Genomic DNA, 16,873 nt, shown 5'->3' with positions numbered 1-16,873 from the left:
AACTTAAACTCAGGGAAAAGGAGGTCTGGAGCCCAAATTGGTTCCACAGTTTTCAACGAGTTAACACCTGTAACTCAACCTAAAGTCGGAGCCAATGATGCTATCTGAGTCATCGTCTGTTCGATATGAGCACACGAACAGCCCCAAGGTTTTGTTCTCCGTAGAAAGCACACGTGTTGAATCAAAGGTAACGTCACTGAATGTGAGGTCGTTTTTCATTGTCCTGCGAGGTGTCGCCAAACCACCCGAGCACGTTTTAAGCTTAATTTCAAAGTCGAATTTTCGACCCGGACTCTTATTGAAACATGGACGCATGACCGGTGAGACCACAGAACGGACTCGCGAGTCAGAACGGTGTCTTTCAATAAGAACCACTCTCATTATCAACAGATCGGCGGAGATACATTTTTTTGCGTTCATAATAGAAAAGCTAACGGATATTAAAACGACACAATGACTACCTGTGAAACGCGGACATGCTCTGGCTCGGTTTTGTGTAACTTCCACATGGATCTAACACACACACACACACACACACACACACACACACACACACACACACACACACACACACACACACACACACACACACATCCATTCACTCACACACACATCCATTCACTCAGTCACTTTTTTTTTTTTGGCCTCCTCTGGTCCCTGTTGTTGTGTACCCTGATTGGACCATGTGGTTGCCATGCGGTTGCCAGGCCGCGCCCCTGCTGTGTGGTAATTGGTGTCTGTGGTATTGCCGCGTGGCGACGGTGCTTTGACTGACGGGTTTGGCCACCTGCCCTGCCCCCGGCTGCCAACATGGTGCGAGGCAGGGTGGTGGGGGGGCGAGGTAGCAGGGAGGCGGTGGCACGAGCCGAGGAGGGGGGGGGGGGGGGGGCAACACTCAGCTTGTCATGCGGGGAGGGGAGGGGGGGGAGATAATCAAAGACGGGCTGCGATGAAATATGTAATGGCCGAACACGATGCGCCAGGGGACCAGGGTGGTGGCATCTGCTTGCGTTTTTGGCTTTTTCGGGGGAAGAAAAAGTGGCAAAAGTTTTGATCACAACATCCTTGTTTGAGCTCGTCCCTTGACTCGTGTCAAAGTGGTGTTCAGGAAGGCTTCCCGTACCGCCAAAGACCTCCACCATCGGGTCGCAGCGTGGACAGCAAGCGGTCTTCTCCCGCAACGTATGGTCGTCCGGTTCATGTCGCGTCTCGCTTTGATTATTCTGCAAAAGTAATTTCTTGAGAAATCTGTCTCTCTGACTTGTGCTGCAGTGTTAGCGTTGCCATTCACGTGTTTAAATTATCGTCCTCCTCCTTGGACTCCTCGTCCTCGTCCTCCTCCTTCTCGCAACAGCGAATACAATAAACCAAAAGACTTCAATTGTGTTTGTCATCTGCTGCCGTTATGTAGCAAGAGCATGTGCAGTGTCCAGTGGTAAGAGGGAAAGAGACCGGTCAGCCACTGTGTTGCATTAGACTGGCGAGCTAACGTCACTGATGGATGCAAAGCTTGGGTCCAATTGGAGTCAAAAAATGTGTCGGTACCAGCGAGGTTCACCCGGGTCAAGTCTTGACTCCATAAAGACGGGTTTCAATGCCACTGAGAACTTCAAGTATTTCGCCGTAACTTTGAATATCTTTGGGTAAAAATTCAGTGCAAAAATCCTCCTGCGACAATTTTAAGTCCCAGCATGCCCCATTCAGATAATCTTTTGGCATAAAATACTTTTTTTTTTTTTTAACCGAACGACACAGTTTTTTGACTGAAACTTCTTCCTAACAGGCCAAGGCTTTGTTTTATGGTGCAGATTATGATTCTTTAGGTGTTAATCTTTCCAAAAAGGTGTCTTATTGACCACTCCAGGAGGCATTTTTGGGGAATTTGGCTCATATCATGCTGGATGTTCATAGTTACGATCAAAATATCTTTTAAAAGTGTTTTTTTTAACAGATATACATTATTTCCCTTGCTGAACAAATACATACAATAAACACAAGTATTGGAATTAATTTGGGGTTCCTACGATGACTCAAACACAGGGAAAAAATACTCAAGCGCAAGGAAAAGGAAGTCTGGAGCCCAAATTGTTTCCACAGTTTTCAGCGGGTTAAATGTATGTTATATTTACAATATTTTCATGTTCCCTGCCTTTTTAGATGGGGAACTGAAACCGTTACATCCAACTATATTTTATCTTTAAAGCCACAGGACTCCATTTGAACACCAAAGTCACACAAACAAAAAAACATCACCTCTCTACAAGGTACAATTACTGTTGTTGTCTTTTGGAGTCTTCTTGCATTGAATAGAGCAATAGTAGATAGCAGCTTCAGTTCCTCATCAGAAAGGAAAGTCTGATGGCGATTCAATTCAATTGTTTTTGTATTGCCCAAAATTGTACAGCCCAAATTGGCCTCAGGGGGCTTTACAATCTGTAGATCACGGCACCGTGCGAACACTGGCAGGAAACCTCGTGACGACGAGTCTTGAGTTTGCCCAAAATCAGACCGCTGATACTTCTTTTATACAGCCTGCCTATCAATAGTTTATGATCTATGAATCAATTTAATCAATAAACCCAGATAATATTATTTCTCCCATATGCCAGCGCCAAATTCAGGAAACCCTGCCCTCTCGGCTGCAGTTGCTTTGATCGAGTATACGGCCGATTATTCCATCGATTCATTGAGTGATCACATTAAAGATATGTTTGTTTGATTGAGGAGCAATAGTAAATATACCAAAGAGCAAATGAGACGGAACAACGTATTGGTCACCTTTTTTTTATTTATTTTTTTTACCAAAATCTACATTTTTATTGCTCGAATTGCATAAAATAACATTATATGAACTAAGCGCATTGTATGTGGCAATCCTCAAGATTTCAGTCCTGGTTGATTTTCAATGGTAACAAAGGATTTGTTCTCAGAGTTTAACCGTCTGGACTCGTATGCAAATTTCAAAATTATGTGCGAAGTTCCTTTTTTTTTTTTTGGGGACGGTGGGTGAAATAAAAAACTTGAGATGAACTGTACTTTTTCACATGAATTTTCTCATTTCATAGTACAGCAAATATATAAGTATTGCAATTCTTTCATCAGTGAGCCTTCACTTTAATCAACATCATGTTGCCTCCAGCAATAGATGGTTACTCAAGACACGTACATTTAGGTGACTTTGTTCACTACCGTCCTGGACTGAAGTCAGTGTACGCCCTCAAAAAATATAAATGTCATCTTTCATTAACCGTTTTTAAAAGAATTGAGATCGATGGTGGTTATTTGCATGAAACCCCACAATGTAAATGATAAGATAATAAATGATTGTAATACTCGCTTTCATCAAAACGGGTGTTACAGGTTTCAAGCATAGAATTTGCGTCAATAATTTTCTTGATTTCTTTTCTTTTCTCTCTCTCTCGTGTCAGCCCAGGCCTGCCCTCCTCCTGTCTAACAGAGAGATCACTAGAGACGGGCGAAGAAAGAGCATGAAATGAAGCCAAATGAAATGTGTAGCTTTAATCTATAATGGGCCTGTACAGCTATTGATCTATTCCCAGCATGGCAAATATCTACACCCACGACGGTGTCTTATCTTTTTTTCTTCTTCTTGTTCCGCATATCGTTTCATCACCACGACCTAATTTGCCCTCTCCCTCCCCCCTCCTCCTCTTCCTCGCTGTCTTCCGCCGCCATTCCCACAAACACTCCAGTCCTCCTCTACCTGGACGCTCTTTTTGGCCGTCCGGTGGGCTCGATATTCAGCCGGCTCCTCTTTTGTCGCGTCGTGATGTGCGCCGTGGCCCATACCCATGCATTGTCGCCCTCCTCTCCTTTCCTTGAACCCCTCCCTCTCTTCCTCCTCACTGTTCCTGTTCATCTCACTTGTCTTCCTGCTCTCTTCTGCCGTCGTGTTTTACACCCCTGAGCCAGACTTTTCTGTCACACAAAAGGGCTTCGGGGGAAAGCGACGGGTTCTGCGCGCGCTCGCGCGTCTGACGTAGCCAACCTCTCGGTGTGTTTAACCTCGCAGAGGGCAAGGCTGTAGGGCAAGGGTGATGTCACAAAGGAAGCACTTTTTTTACACACACACACACTCCCGGGCTGCACACTCCCGCCCACCCTCACCATTGTCATGTATAGTGTTGCTAATCCGGCCCTGTCGCTTCAGTATCAAACATAACCTCCATATGGGGGGGCAAGGCCTTTCTTTCACTATCGTTTTGTGTGTGTGTGTGTGTGTGTGTGTGTGTGTGTGTGTGTGTGTATGTGTGTGCGCGCTCCGGTTGGTGTGTTAATGGGTCCGGTCAACAGCGTAGCACAATGGGCGGGCTTGGCTTGGGATGCCTGTTTAAGTGTCGGGACAGGAAAAAAGGGATAGGGGCGAGGCAGGCCGGTCCGAGGCTTTGATGTTTGCCGGGACTGAGGGGAGAACAGCTTGTAGATGACACACACACACACACACACACACACACACACACACACACACACACACACACACACACACACACACACACATTAACATGCACGCACACATTGTTGGAAAGTGGTTAATGGGTACAGTTGAGGGAGGTTATCAGAAGAGAGACAGCGGCAATGAGAGGCCGGGGTGTGTGTGTGTCTGTGTGTGTCTGTCTTGTGGTCCCAGTCTCGTTTCTGTGTCATCAGACTTTAAAACCGCCCTGCGAGGACCTCGTCCCGGGAGAAGTATGCAGCTTGCATATTCTCACTTACTGAGTTTGTGTGTGTGTGTGTGTGTGTGTGTGTGTGTGTGTGTGTCACCGCTGGAGAGCTGGGTGTTCATGGTTCATTAGCCACACGTACACTTCTGTTCTGTTCTCACTGGTGGAAGGGACGGATTCAAATTGCACACACACTCACACACGCACACACACACACACAGTGTCACCGTTTTGTTCTGCCGGCTCTGATGAACTGGCACGCAGCCTCCTCCCCTCTCCTCCTCATCTTCTCGTAATCAGGGTACCTATGAGATAGACAGGTAGCATCTGTCGCCCTTCTCTCCCTCGATCATTCCCTCCCTCTGTTCCCCTGTCTCCCCCTCTTCCACATTGTGTTGACTCCCCCCCCCCCCCCCTCTCTTCCTTGTCCAACCCCTCTTTACCGGAGAAGGAGTGATGTGATAATGTTCGAGTTGTCTCTGGGAATAAAAATCTGTGGAAATATGTTTCCGAAGGAACTTTCTCTTCCCTTAAAATGTCTCTCTTGTGGTCGTTTGAATGTGCGTAGAGGCTCAACATCCTTGTTCGTGGGACTTTTAGAACGGTTTCGTCATTAGATCAGTTGATATTAACAGTTGCAGCTCTCTCTCTCTCTCTCTCCTTGTCTCTCTCTCTCTCCATGTCTCTCTTTACCATGCCTCTCTCTCTCTCGGGTGCGTTCAGCTGCTCGGTGGAGCCGCTGCCATCTGCTTATTCGGCTCCAGACTCCTTCAGATCTGGTTTGGGCCTCCATGAAAACGAGCAGCTCTGATGGGTTTCATTTTGAGCAGGGCCTCAAGGTTGATTAGCATATTTTTACCCAGTGTACAGACAACAGTCCCACCCCCCTCCACCCACCCGGTCCTCTTTCACGCTCCCCCCCCCTCCACCCTCACCCCCACCCATGTGTTTGATTCCTCGGCCGTGACAAAGAGCTTCAACCTTTATCCGTGTGTGTTGGTGAGATGGGGGGCCCTTAGATTAAGGGAAAGCTTCCTGCTCTTTATTTGGGGAGTCCCCCCGGGAGACGCTTTGGGAATGACTTTCGTTGAGTCACTAACGCCTACACACACGCACACACACACACACACACGCTCAGACGCACTTCTACGCACACATCCACACCTTTCACCCCCTGCCTTTTCTTCAAGCTGCCCATTGACTGGGCTCGAGTTGTTGTGTAACACAGGCTACTTTCACACACACACACACACACACACACACACACATACACACACACACACGTCACACAGAGGCCCCCCAGTCTGTTCGCAGTAGGTGAGCTCTGCAGAGGTTTCCCCGTTCACGTCTCTGTACAAAAGTCAACCCAAACTACGCGTACTGTAGCGTGACTGTCCGAAATAACGCACATGCATTTAGAGCAGCTGCTGGTATTTACTTTTCTAGCAAAAAGGCCAAGCACGTGTGCCTGTTCCAACTTCTCCAGTGTTGCTGCTTTTCTGTTTTTATATCATCGTTAATTGCACATCTTCATTATTTTGACGTTTTGTCAAGGCCGCTATAATCAGCTTTTATTTTTGGATGATGCATGCTTGTTGGTCGTCTTTAAATATTTGTGAGGGCACTTGAAATACAGCTGCTTTCTTCTTTTCCTTTTTTTTAAAGCTGTTTTTTTATACAATCTTGCAGCGGTTTTGGTTTCCAGTTAGTCCCCACGCACTAAAAGTATTGAAACTACTGTCTTTGTTACCACACGGTCCTTTTGAGAGCCGGGAGTCAAATGTGACCGCTTCAAAAGTGAAACAAATCTTAAAGTTATAACTCACCTGAAAGTATAATGTGAGTGATAATGGACAAAATAATGTGTCATATGAAAGCATCATACATTTGTCAGTGTAGATACTGATGTTTATTCTTAGGAAGTACGCTTAAAACCCGGTGTCTTTGTGTGTGTCTGTGAAAAAACAATTTGGTACTTGCTGGTCCACCATCTAACGGATATTTATTAGCTTCCATCAACCCAAATGAATCAACCCAAAGCTCAAATTATGTTAAAATCATCCAAATTGGAGTCCCCATCTTTTTAAGTTGAGTTGCCTTCCTGTGTGTGTGTGTGTGTGTGTGTGTGTGTGTGTGTGTGTGTGTGTGTGTGTGTGTGTGTGTGTGTGTGTGTGTGTGTGCGTGTGTGTGGGGTGCATGTTTTTTGTTTTTTTTTGTAGGTGAAGGTCGTTGCAGAAGAAGAAGCCTCATCCAAACAGCAGCCATTTTAATTTGTTTGAAGGGGGAAGAGAGGTGATAACCTCCCTCTGCAGCCGCACACCCGGGGAGGAGAGGGAGAGAAAGCAAAGGAAAGACAGCTGGGCAGAACTGTGACAATGTGGCGATAGAGACTCAGAAAGAAAGAGAGAAAGAGAGATGGGAAGGAAACTGTAATAAATGTGTTAATGGCTCCCGGCTGCATGTTTGTCCAAAGGCTAAAGACTGTCAACCAGCCCGTCACCGGGGTCGACGAGCGTCAGCGGGTCGCTACTATCGGCACGTAATTTATGCAGAGTACACGCGTCTGTGTGTGTTTTTTCCGCGCGTGTTTGTGTTGCGATTTCTGGATGTCAGTTACAGTTCTGCGGGCCTGAGGAGAGTGCAGCGGCGTCCCTCAGGGCGCTGTTAGTGCCACTCTCGTACAGATGTGCTGGCTGCCACTGTGTCAGTTCCTGTCTCTGTGTGTGTGTGTGTGTGTGTGTGTGTGTGTGTGTGTGTGTGTGTGTGTGTGTGTGTGTGTGTCCGTGTCCTCTTACAGGAAACTAAAGTTGCTCCTCAGGGTTTAGAGTTCTTAATAAGGTTGGCTTTTGTCTAGAATTCATCAGCCCTGGTTTTTATTGAGTCCTGGATCCAATTTTTTTTTATCATATTGCTTGTATTCATTGTATTTATGGTATTTTTTCTGTGGTTAATGGAAATCATCATTCAGTCTAAAGATTTCCTTTTTCAAGAAAGTTGTGTTTTTCCAAACAGAAAAAAAGCCACAAAAATAAAACGTGATGTATTGTTTGCTTTAAAGAAAGCACACGAGGTGAATTAAATCAATAAACATGACCTTCAATGGTCCATGAATGAGTATACACGATTGAAAATAAGATATTTTTGTCAATTACATTTTCAGTATTTTAAAATGACATGTTTCTGTCCTGCCAGATGCTGAAGAAGAAGAAGAAGAAGAAGAAAGTGTCTGGTTGGTTTCTACAAAAGACAAAGAGGTTAGTGGACATTATTAGTCTTACAGTATGTGATACACGTCAGTCACTCGTTCTCTGCTCTCTTTTTTTTCTGCAAAACAGTTTGTGCTTGTTGTCTAAAAGGCAGCGGTTCTCTGTCAAGAAAAAAAAAGAAATGGATAAATGACGCCTAAACTGTGTGTTTCCAGTCTCGGATCTGTAACAGAGACAAGGGTTCTGGGGCGACGCCGCTGCGGGTGCCAAACAGATACTACACCAACAAGAACGTCAGGTGCAGAAACTGCGACAAGAACGGACATATCTCCTCCAACTGCCCTGAACCCAAGGTCAGTTCCACTCAGTGCACAGCAGCATGTACAGCTTATACACGCCGACGAGTACAAGTACGTAAAACTACTAACTGTGTTATGTGTGTGTTTGTGTGTGTGTACGCGTGTGCAGAAGCCGCCGCCCTGCTACCTTTGTGGCGACTTCAGCCACATGGTCTATGCTTGTCCCAAAAGGCACTGCAAAAACTGCGGGCTGCCGGGACACTTCCACAGTTCCTGCATCGAGAAAGCGCCCTGGAAGAAGCGGTGCCAGCGCTGCGGCATTATGGGGCACCTAGACGACGTGAGTATGGCGTCCGTTTTTATTATATTTCAGCTGGGAATCAGAAGGCTCCGCATATTTGAGCCAAATGCGGGCTCGAGGGGCCCAACGTACCTTCGTCAGGGCAAACACTCGGCCAAAAACATATGGACACCTACACGTCATTGGCTCCCAGGTCGGCGCTGATATCCTATAACATTGTCCGCCATGTGGTCCATGTCGGGGGCTCTCAAACTTTTTTGGCGGCAAAAGAACCCTTTTTTCCAAGGACCTCCCTTTATTGTCGCAATGCCATCTAAGCGTTTGCTTTCTGCAGTCTGTATTCTTAGAAATAGTTTCATAGTGATGAACAAAATTCTATTTTAATCAGGTGAACACAGGCTGCAACCGATTCTGAAAAGTAAAGCCAACGCTGAAGCGTTTTGAAGCTGCATTCCCTCTAATGACCATCAGGGGGCAACTTCCCTGATTTGTAGAGAAGTCTATAGAAAATGACTCTACTTCTCTCTTGATTTATTCCCTCAGTAAACATGAGTTTATGGTCTCAACCTCAAGTTGAGTAAATGATGGTCCATTTAGACAATGAAGTGTGTTTTAGTGCGGGCTACTTGAGAGGTCGCTACAAGAGCAGGATACAGCATTTATACGTCACTCGTCCTCAGTCCAAATGTGGTCACTTATGAAAAAATAAAGATGGTGACGAGGGTTGAAAAACCGCAGTCAACGAACCGATGGGTGACGTCACAACGACCACGTCCACTTCTTACATACGTAGCATCACTTTGTTTTGCTTTGCCTTATATCCAGAGCGCCCTGCTGTCAAATGTCTCTTTCCCCTGGCCAGCTTCATGGCTTCGTCTCGCTAGCAACGCACGCGTGAGTCGTGACACATTCCCGCCATTTAAAAAAAGACTAAACTCGATCGAATTATTGTATTGTTTTTCTTTAAATTAGCTACATTGAGCGTAGCGGCACTTGACTTAAGCGGACTGACTCAACTATTTCTAGCTAGCTAGCAGGCTAACTAGCCGAGCTATGCCGGACCGCTCCGTCGCACTGACGAGTGAAGTGGCTCGTGACGGACTGACGTGATGCGACGCAGGTCTGTCGTCCAATCGGATGTGCACTCTGAAAGGATACAGCACATTTCTATTATTTCTTCAAGCAAATTATTTCTCTGACCCCCTGACATAGTGCTACCGACGCCACGTTGAGATTCACACGGTCTATTTGGCACTGTGTGTGTGTGTGTGTGTGTGGGAGGCTTCAGCTTGTAGTATGAACACTTAGCACTGGATGTAAACATGACAGAGCATCCGTCCCCTTTATAACAGTAGTATATTGTACAAACTTATTTCCTCTTCATCTCCCCCTTTTTTGTTCTCTCCCCCACTTTGGTTATAGTGAGTGACCGGGGGTCAGCACACGACACTGTTCACATTAATACATTAATTGATACACTTCAGCAATTACAGCTTAGTTATGTCTCCGCCATGCTGCATATTCCAGCCGTGTGTGTGTGTGTGTGTGTGTGTGTGTGTGTGTGTGTGTGTGTGTGTGTGTGTGTGTGTGTGTTGGCAGTGAAGGGTGAATCTAATGACCATCAATGACAATTATCCCACCGCAACGTTCATTACCTTGCCCATTTACACTAATGCCATAGAATGGAAAACCCTGTGTACCTGTAAGAGCTTGCCTGTGTCTCCCCGGCCTTTTTCTCTCTCCCCCCCCGCCCTCCTCTCTCTCTAACCCCTGCCTCTCTTTCTCTCTCTCTCTCTCCCTCGCTCTCTGCCAGTCAGTCATGTACTGTGCTCTGTGTGATGGATGAGTAACCAGGTGAACACCAGAGGGAGAGGGGAGACCAGGACACACACACACATCACACATTTCCTCTCTTTTTCTTCCTCTCTCTCTCTCTTGTCTATTCTTTCCTCCCATCTTCCTACGCATCTTCACGTTCATCCCTCTCCTCCCTCTTTTTGCATACCTTTTTTTTTTTTCCAACAGCGAATGGACGCATAAAAAGTTGCGTGCCATTGCAATTAGCCCCTTTTCTCGCAACCCTCAACTTTTTTTTTTCCTCCCTCTCACACAAATGATACCGTTCGTGTTCGTGTGTGCGTCTGAGAGAGGAAAAGAGAGTCAGGTCTCTGTCCCCTGGGCCTCTCTGTGTCTCTCATTAAAGACAGACGGTTGACGGAGCGCGAGTGTGTCGCTCGCCTCGCCTGTCGCCCTCGACAACAACACGCTACCCCGGCGGTCTGGAGGGAGAGAGCAAGCGGAAGGGGAGCTGGCGTGGGTGTGGTGGATGGGATGGGGAGAGGAATAGGGGGGGTTGTTGAGAAAAAGAAGAGAGAAAAAAAAGCGAGATGAGAGGTGGAGGAGGAGGATTCGGCTATCAAAATTCATATTTGCCCATCTCTGTATTCAAATCCAAACTGCTCGGATGAAGCCAGAAAGGAAAGGAAGTGCCCGGCTTTCTTTACCGGGCTCAAAGATCCGGACCTAACGGGCACGCTCGGCCCGAACGGTCCCTCTGTAAATGCGACGAGAAATTGCATAATTGTTTATTGTATACAAGAGAAAACTGAACATCTCGCCAAGGCCAGCCGTGAAATCTTTCTCTCTCTGCCTCCCTCTGTCTCTCTCTCACTCAGTAGGTGTGTAAGTAGATAAATCTCGTTGCCCTGCGGCGACTACGGCATTTTCAATTTCCCAGTGGGAAGCGGCGGCGGTTGGGAAAGGATGTCGGAACGCTTAAGGAACAGCGTGGCGAAGCCCCGGAGATAATGCTTTAGCCACAGTGGGACAAAAACCACTGACTGACAGAGAGAGAGAGGGAGAGAGAGAGAGACCAAGGCCTGCTCTTTAGTCCTCTTTCGGCCCTCTCTCTGTTAGTCAGCATCTGCCAAAATGCAATTCAATGCTGTTTTTTTTAAAAAATTGTTTCTTTATTATCTTACATGCAATTAAGAGCAGCACAAACATGCTGCAGGTTGCTGTTTCTTTTTTTTTTTATCAGTTTTTTGGTGGCATTCCTTTGTGTGTATCAAGCGTATCATTTTATTTCTCTCTCTCTCCTTCAGGCCTGTCCGGAGATCTGGAGACAGTATCACATGACGGTGAGTATGGGACCACAAAACCAGAGGACAGGGTGCATAAAGTAAAAAAAAAAAAGATATACTCCGAGGCAGATCTATTAAACGTGCAACCCTCCACTTATTAAACAACCACCGTCAGTGTCGCACAGCAAATGTATTTAGCATCCTATGGTGTTCACTCTTCTCTGTGTCAAAGTCTGACTTGTTTGCAGTGTGTAGAGTTTGTACACAACCTGCGTCAAATTGATCTAAATCCCAGCGGACGTAGTAGTTCTGCTCAGAGTCCCAATTAAAAACAGGAGGAATGTAAAAGAACGAGGTCGTGGCGGTGGAGGAAGGCGGGGGGGGACGAGGACTAAGCCAGCAGCGAGCTCACCCGGCCCCACTTCCACTTCCTAAATCTTTTTCATGCAGAACCCGCCTCATCAGAATAGAAAGATTTTCAATCTCACAGAACGCGCCTCAACCGAACAAAAGGGACACCCAACGATATTTATATCTGATGTGAGCTCTTCCATAAGAACTGACCTGAGAGGGACACTTTGTATTTACTCACTCTGCGTTTAAATGACGGCCCATTTGCTAAAAAAGATAAAATAAAGAACGGAAATAAAAGCACAAGTTAATTAAAGGCAGCCCGCCTCGTGCAGTATCGCTTAATGTCTACATTGTTTGTAATCATGCGTGCACGTCCCCCACTACCCCCACAAAAAATAGCTATGAGAAAGAAAGTTTTTTTCCAAAGGTGTCACAAGATCACTCAAAATCAATAATTCAGTTGCGACTGGTATTGACGTTGCCCTGTAGCAGCTGAGTGAACCATGGAGGGGGAACAAACATCTCATGAGATTAAGGAAGTGCCCTGAGTGATGGGAGTCTTTACCTTTATTTATTTTTTCTTCATTGTGTGTGTGTGTGTGTGTGTGTGTGTGTGTGTGTGTGCGCGCTCCCATAATGTCTCAAAGAAAAGAAAACTGTGTGACAGTCACATGGGCCATATGTCAGCAGGGGTGCTTTTTGCTCATTTGTGTGTGCGTTTACCCAAATTCTGAACAGATAACTAGTTTCCTTGGCTGTGTGTGTGTGTGTCTGTGTGTGTGTGCGTGCATCTGAGCGAGGGGGTGATATAGACCTCAGCCTAAGAGAAAAGAGCAGCTTGTTTGTCAATTAAAAGACGTGATAAAGCATGAAATGGGCTGCCAACGCCACTCGGGACGAGGGAGGGAGGGAGGGAGAGAAGGGGAGAAGAAGAAGAAGTGTGTGTTTGCATATATCTTGGCGTGCACTTTGTGTGTGTGTGTGTGTGTGTGTGTGTTGGGGGAGGTCTGTCACTCTCCTCTATGGAGATTAATTAGCAGGGGCTGTCTAATGAAAAGGCAGCATCGTTAGCACTGGGGTAGCACGGCGGGAGGGAGGGAGGGAGGAAGGGAAAGAGGGAGGAAGGGAGGGAGGGAACAGGACACAAGTTCCAGGGGAGATGCTGGCAGAGAGGATTGGAGTTAAGTTCTAACACTAGGGGGGCTATATGTTTTATCGCCGAGTTTTGAGACGAGAGGAAAAGACTGCCGGCAGAAGAGGCGCCCGGGAAAAAAAAAAAAAACCCTCTCCGGTGGCCTCGCAAGATCATGAAACCACTTCTCATCTTTTTTTGTTTTGTTTGTGTGTGTTTGCGTGTGACGGCGTGCTTTAACGGGTGGAGGATTGTGACCCAGGTCTAATTGAAGTATTTAAGCCATTTAAGCACTGGGAACAGAAGGTCGTTACAGATCCAAACCGGCTTGGGGGGGAGTTCATGGTCTCACGCAGACACACACACACACACACACACACACACACACACACACACACACACACACACACACATACACACACACACACGTGCATACACAGGGCTCCTTCTGTTTAAGACAGCCTCATTTTATTCATGATGCTGCTTATGACCCTGAACTCCCCAATGTGAGAAGGTGTGTGTGTGTGTGTGTGTGTGTGTGTGTGTGTGTGTGTGTTTGCTTTGGGAGATGCGACTCTGTCACCTTCCGCTGGGCTCAGCCAGGTGTGAAAAGGCATTCTGTCAGACCTCCCTGCTACTGGGTCCATTTATCCTTCGTGTGTGGGTGTTTGTGTGTGTGTGTGCGTGTGCATGCGAGCACGCCTGTGTGTGTGTGTGTGTGTGTGTGTGTGTGTGTGTGTGTGTGTGTGTGTGTGTGTGTGTGTGTGTGTGCGTGGGGTCCGTTTATCTTCCCTGAGTGTATGTGTTGTCTGCCTGCACCTGGCCCTCAACTAACAAACTCCTCCAAACCACACAGTATAGACCACAAAGCCCTGGGGTATTTACTGAGAAAGTAAGATACTGACACACATGGGCACACACAAATACCCACACACACACTTCTTTAAATATATATCTATATCAATATATAGAGAGAAAGAGAATAAAAGGGGTTAAAAATCTATCCAATGCGTTTTCATCTTGTCTGTGTTGTAAAGGTTTTTAAAACGTTTCCTTTAACGTTACTATTTCCCGAAAAGATTTGCTGGAAGAGGTTCACTTCTATGTCTCTCTCTCTCTCTCTCTCTCTCTCTCTCTCTCTCTCTCTCTCTCTCTCTCTCTCCCTCCCTCTCTGTCTCTCTCTCTCTCTCTCTCTCTCTCTCTCTCTCTCTCCCTGGTTTGACCTCCTTCTTCTGCTCACAGCGTGGTCCTTCTCTCCATCGTTGTGTTTTTCTCTCGTCCTCCTCACTAAGTACACACATGCAGCGTATCTTTAACGCCCCAGTTTGATCCCTCGTGCTTGTTTTGTGGGTGAAGATGTGTTTTGATGGTCACGTTTAAGCTCCACCCTCTCGTGTTACTCACAGTTGCAAAAAGCCAAGATGGCACCGGCCAGAAACCAAGATGGCTACAGTTAAAACGACAAACACGAGGCTTTGAACCCGTGCCAATGGGTGACTTCTTCTTTACAGTTCATGGATGTGCACTCTGTGAAATCATGGGTGTGCATTTTATTCTCACAATTTTTATGTGACAGACCAATCGATTAATCCACAGATTGTTTCTACATCTTAATTTCTTAATGTCTTCAAGCCCATATTTATTAAATTAACAACCAAAGAAAACAGAGGACAAAAACAAACGATTGGCATCCCCGCTGGATGACAAAAAGCAAAAGAAAAATTGGCACATTGGTTTTATTTTATTGGTCAGTTGTCATTTTTCAGTAAGCCACAACAGCGTGTTGTGTTTTTTTCTTCATTTTCTTGACCAATACTTTAGATACTTTATTAATCTCCAGTGGGGAAACTCATTTGTCACCAAAAACAACAACGGACTCATACAGACAACAATAGACAAGGTTCAGAGTGCACAACAGACAAAACACACATTACAAGAAGAAACACCAGAAAATGACACAAGACGCATAACCCACATAGAAAGATGTGGAGGAAACAATCCTTTTTGACTTGGCCCTTGATCTCTTTTCTAAAGTGACCGCTAGTGAGTCCAGGGGAAGGCCAATCACTGAGCCAGCCTTTCTGATCATCTTATTGATCCTGTTTTTGTCATACCCCCCCTCCCCTCCCTCCAGGAGAGCACAGCTTGAAAGGCAAGGAAAGCCACTCTGAAATGGGAAGACACAGGAAGAGGAGAAAGGCGGAGCACCACGGGAGAGTGTGGATGGATGGGTGGAGAGCGCTCGGCGAGGGCAGGAAGGGCAGGAAGGGCGGTTCGAGTCGAGCGACCCGCTGTCCGCACACACGGCTGCATTAATGTGCGCGATGCAGAGATCACGCATAAATGCGCGCACCTGTGATCATACGACACGCTTGCAGTCAGTGTGACTTTTCTCCCCTCCGTCTCTCCCGAGTGTCATCAGGATACCCGGCTGGGCCGGCTTGAGACCAGAGCGCCCCCCCGTGGCCGCCACAGGCGAATTCCCCCCCTTTTGATGAAACAAATGAACCAACCTCTGAACTTGGGGTCAAATCCAAATTAATCGTTAAATATGCCGTGTGCGAGGACGGGCCCGCGTTAGTCAACGTGTTCAATATACATTTGGAAATGTGCTGCTACTCTAAGGACTAAAGATGGGGGGGGGGGGGGTGAGAGGGAGGGAGAGAGAGAGAGAGAGAGAGAGAGAGAGAGGGGGTTGCTGGAGAGAGGTGTGTCGTTGTAAGAGACTCAGAGGGATGGGAGGAGTGAAAGAGAGAAAGACGAGGAGGGCTGAGTGTATTAAAAAGGGAGGTGTGTGTATGTGTCTGTGTGTGTGCGTGTGAGCGAGCACACAGCAGCTGATTGGTTCAGGTACATCGGTGTGTGAGCATTGATTGGCTGCTCTTTAGATAGCGGTGGCGACACCTGTACGCGTGTGTGTTTATTGATCCTCGGTACCGCCGCCCCACGGTGTGTGTGTATATCGAGCGGATTCTCTCCCCAAGGTGGTATCAGAGTGTGTGTGTATCGATCTTTTCCTCCAGGACAGGTGTGTGTGTGTGTGTGTGTGTCTGTCTCGCAGTGCCCGTGGAAAAACAGTCAACTGACCTTTTTTTCTTCTTCTGTTCTTCACTGAAGAAATTAAGCCGTTTTAACTCCTTTCTCACCTCACTGCACTTTTTTTCTTCTTCTTTTTCTTCGTCCGCTTCTCATTTAGTATGTTTTATCCCCTTTTTTGTCTCCAGAAGGTTCTTTTTCCGTGCGTTCGATTCCCACTGGCCTTTGTCAGAGCCCAAGGTTAACGGACGTTTTGCCCCCTTTTTTTAAAATCCTCTTTTCAGGAAAAAGAAACTACATTTACATTTCTTTAGGACACACAAAAAATAAAAATGGCTTTTCCAACAAAGTGGACCTCTTGATTTGGTCCATGTCAAATTAAACCTCATAATGTATTATTTGCTAAGATACTGGAATATTTAGTCTAATATAAATGACTGGTGTCTGTTTCTTCCACAAGATCATTTTTCATTGACACTCATGTACGCAAAAAGTAATTAAGTATCACAACAAACTCCTTAGCGATGTCAGTGAAGCCATTACAGTGTGAAATATAACGTCCTTAGATTATGAAACGTTAAAACACTCATACAACCCCTTCAATATTGCTATTATTTTAGTTTGACGTTTTTATATCGGTTAAGCTATTTTTTACAATTGTCTTTTTTTTAATTATTTTTTTTACACTGAAGTTGTGTTTAAAATTATGTATTTTAATCTTATTGTGTTAACGCCATTAAAATATAGAGCCAAACTCTTTATTTACGTGGTTATGTTTTA

General features: G+C 46.0%; 1 protein-coding gene across 1 annotated transcript in view; it reads left to right on the top strand.

The window, feature by feature from the left end:
* The window catches only part of zcchc7 (zinc finger, CCHC domain containing 7), a 47,753-nt gene that overhangs the window by 20,911 nt on the left and 9,969 nt on the right, over positions 1-16,873 (top strand). The window contains exons 4-7 of the mRNA XM_068592168.1: positions 7,875-7,936; positions 8,104-8,241; positions 8,357-8,527; positions 11,593-11,628. Coding sequence (XP_068448269.1) covers positions 7,875-7,936; positions 8,104-8,241; positions 8,357-8,527; positions 11,593-11,628 — 407 coding nt within the window. The remainder of the gene's footprint in view (positions 1-7,874; positions 7,937-8,103; positions 8,242-8,356; positions 8,528-11,592; positions 11,629-16,873) is intronic.

Source organism: Clinocottus analis, unplaced genomic scaffold (genome assembly GCF_023055335.1).
Source record: "Clinocottus analis isolate CAN_PGR_092001 unplaced genomic scaffold, fCliAna1.0.p SCAF_26, whole genome shotgun sequence".
Lineage (NCBI taxonomy): Eukaryota > Metazoa > Chordata > Actinopteri > Perciformes > Cottidae > Clinocottus > Clinocottus analis.
This window is presented reverse-complemented; position numbering and strand designations above follow the sequence as displayed.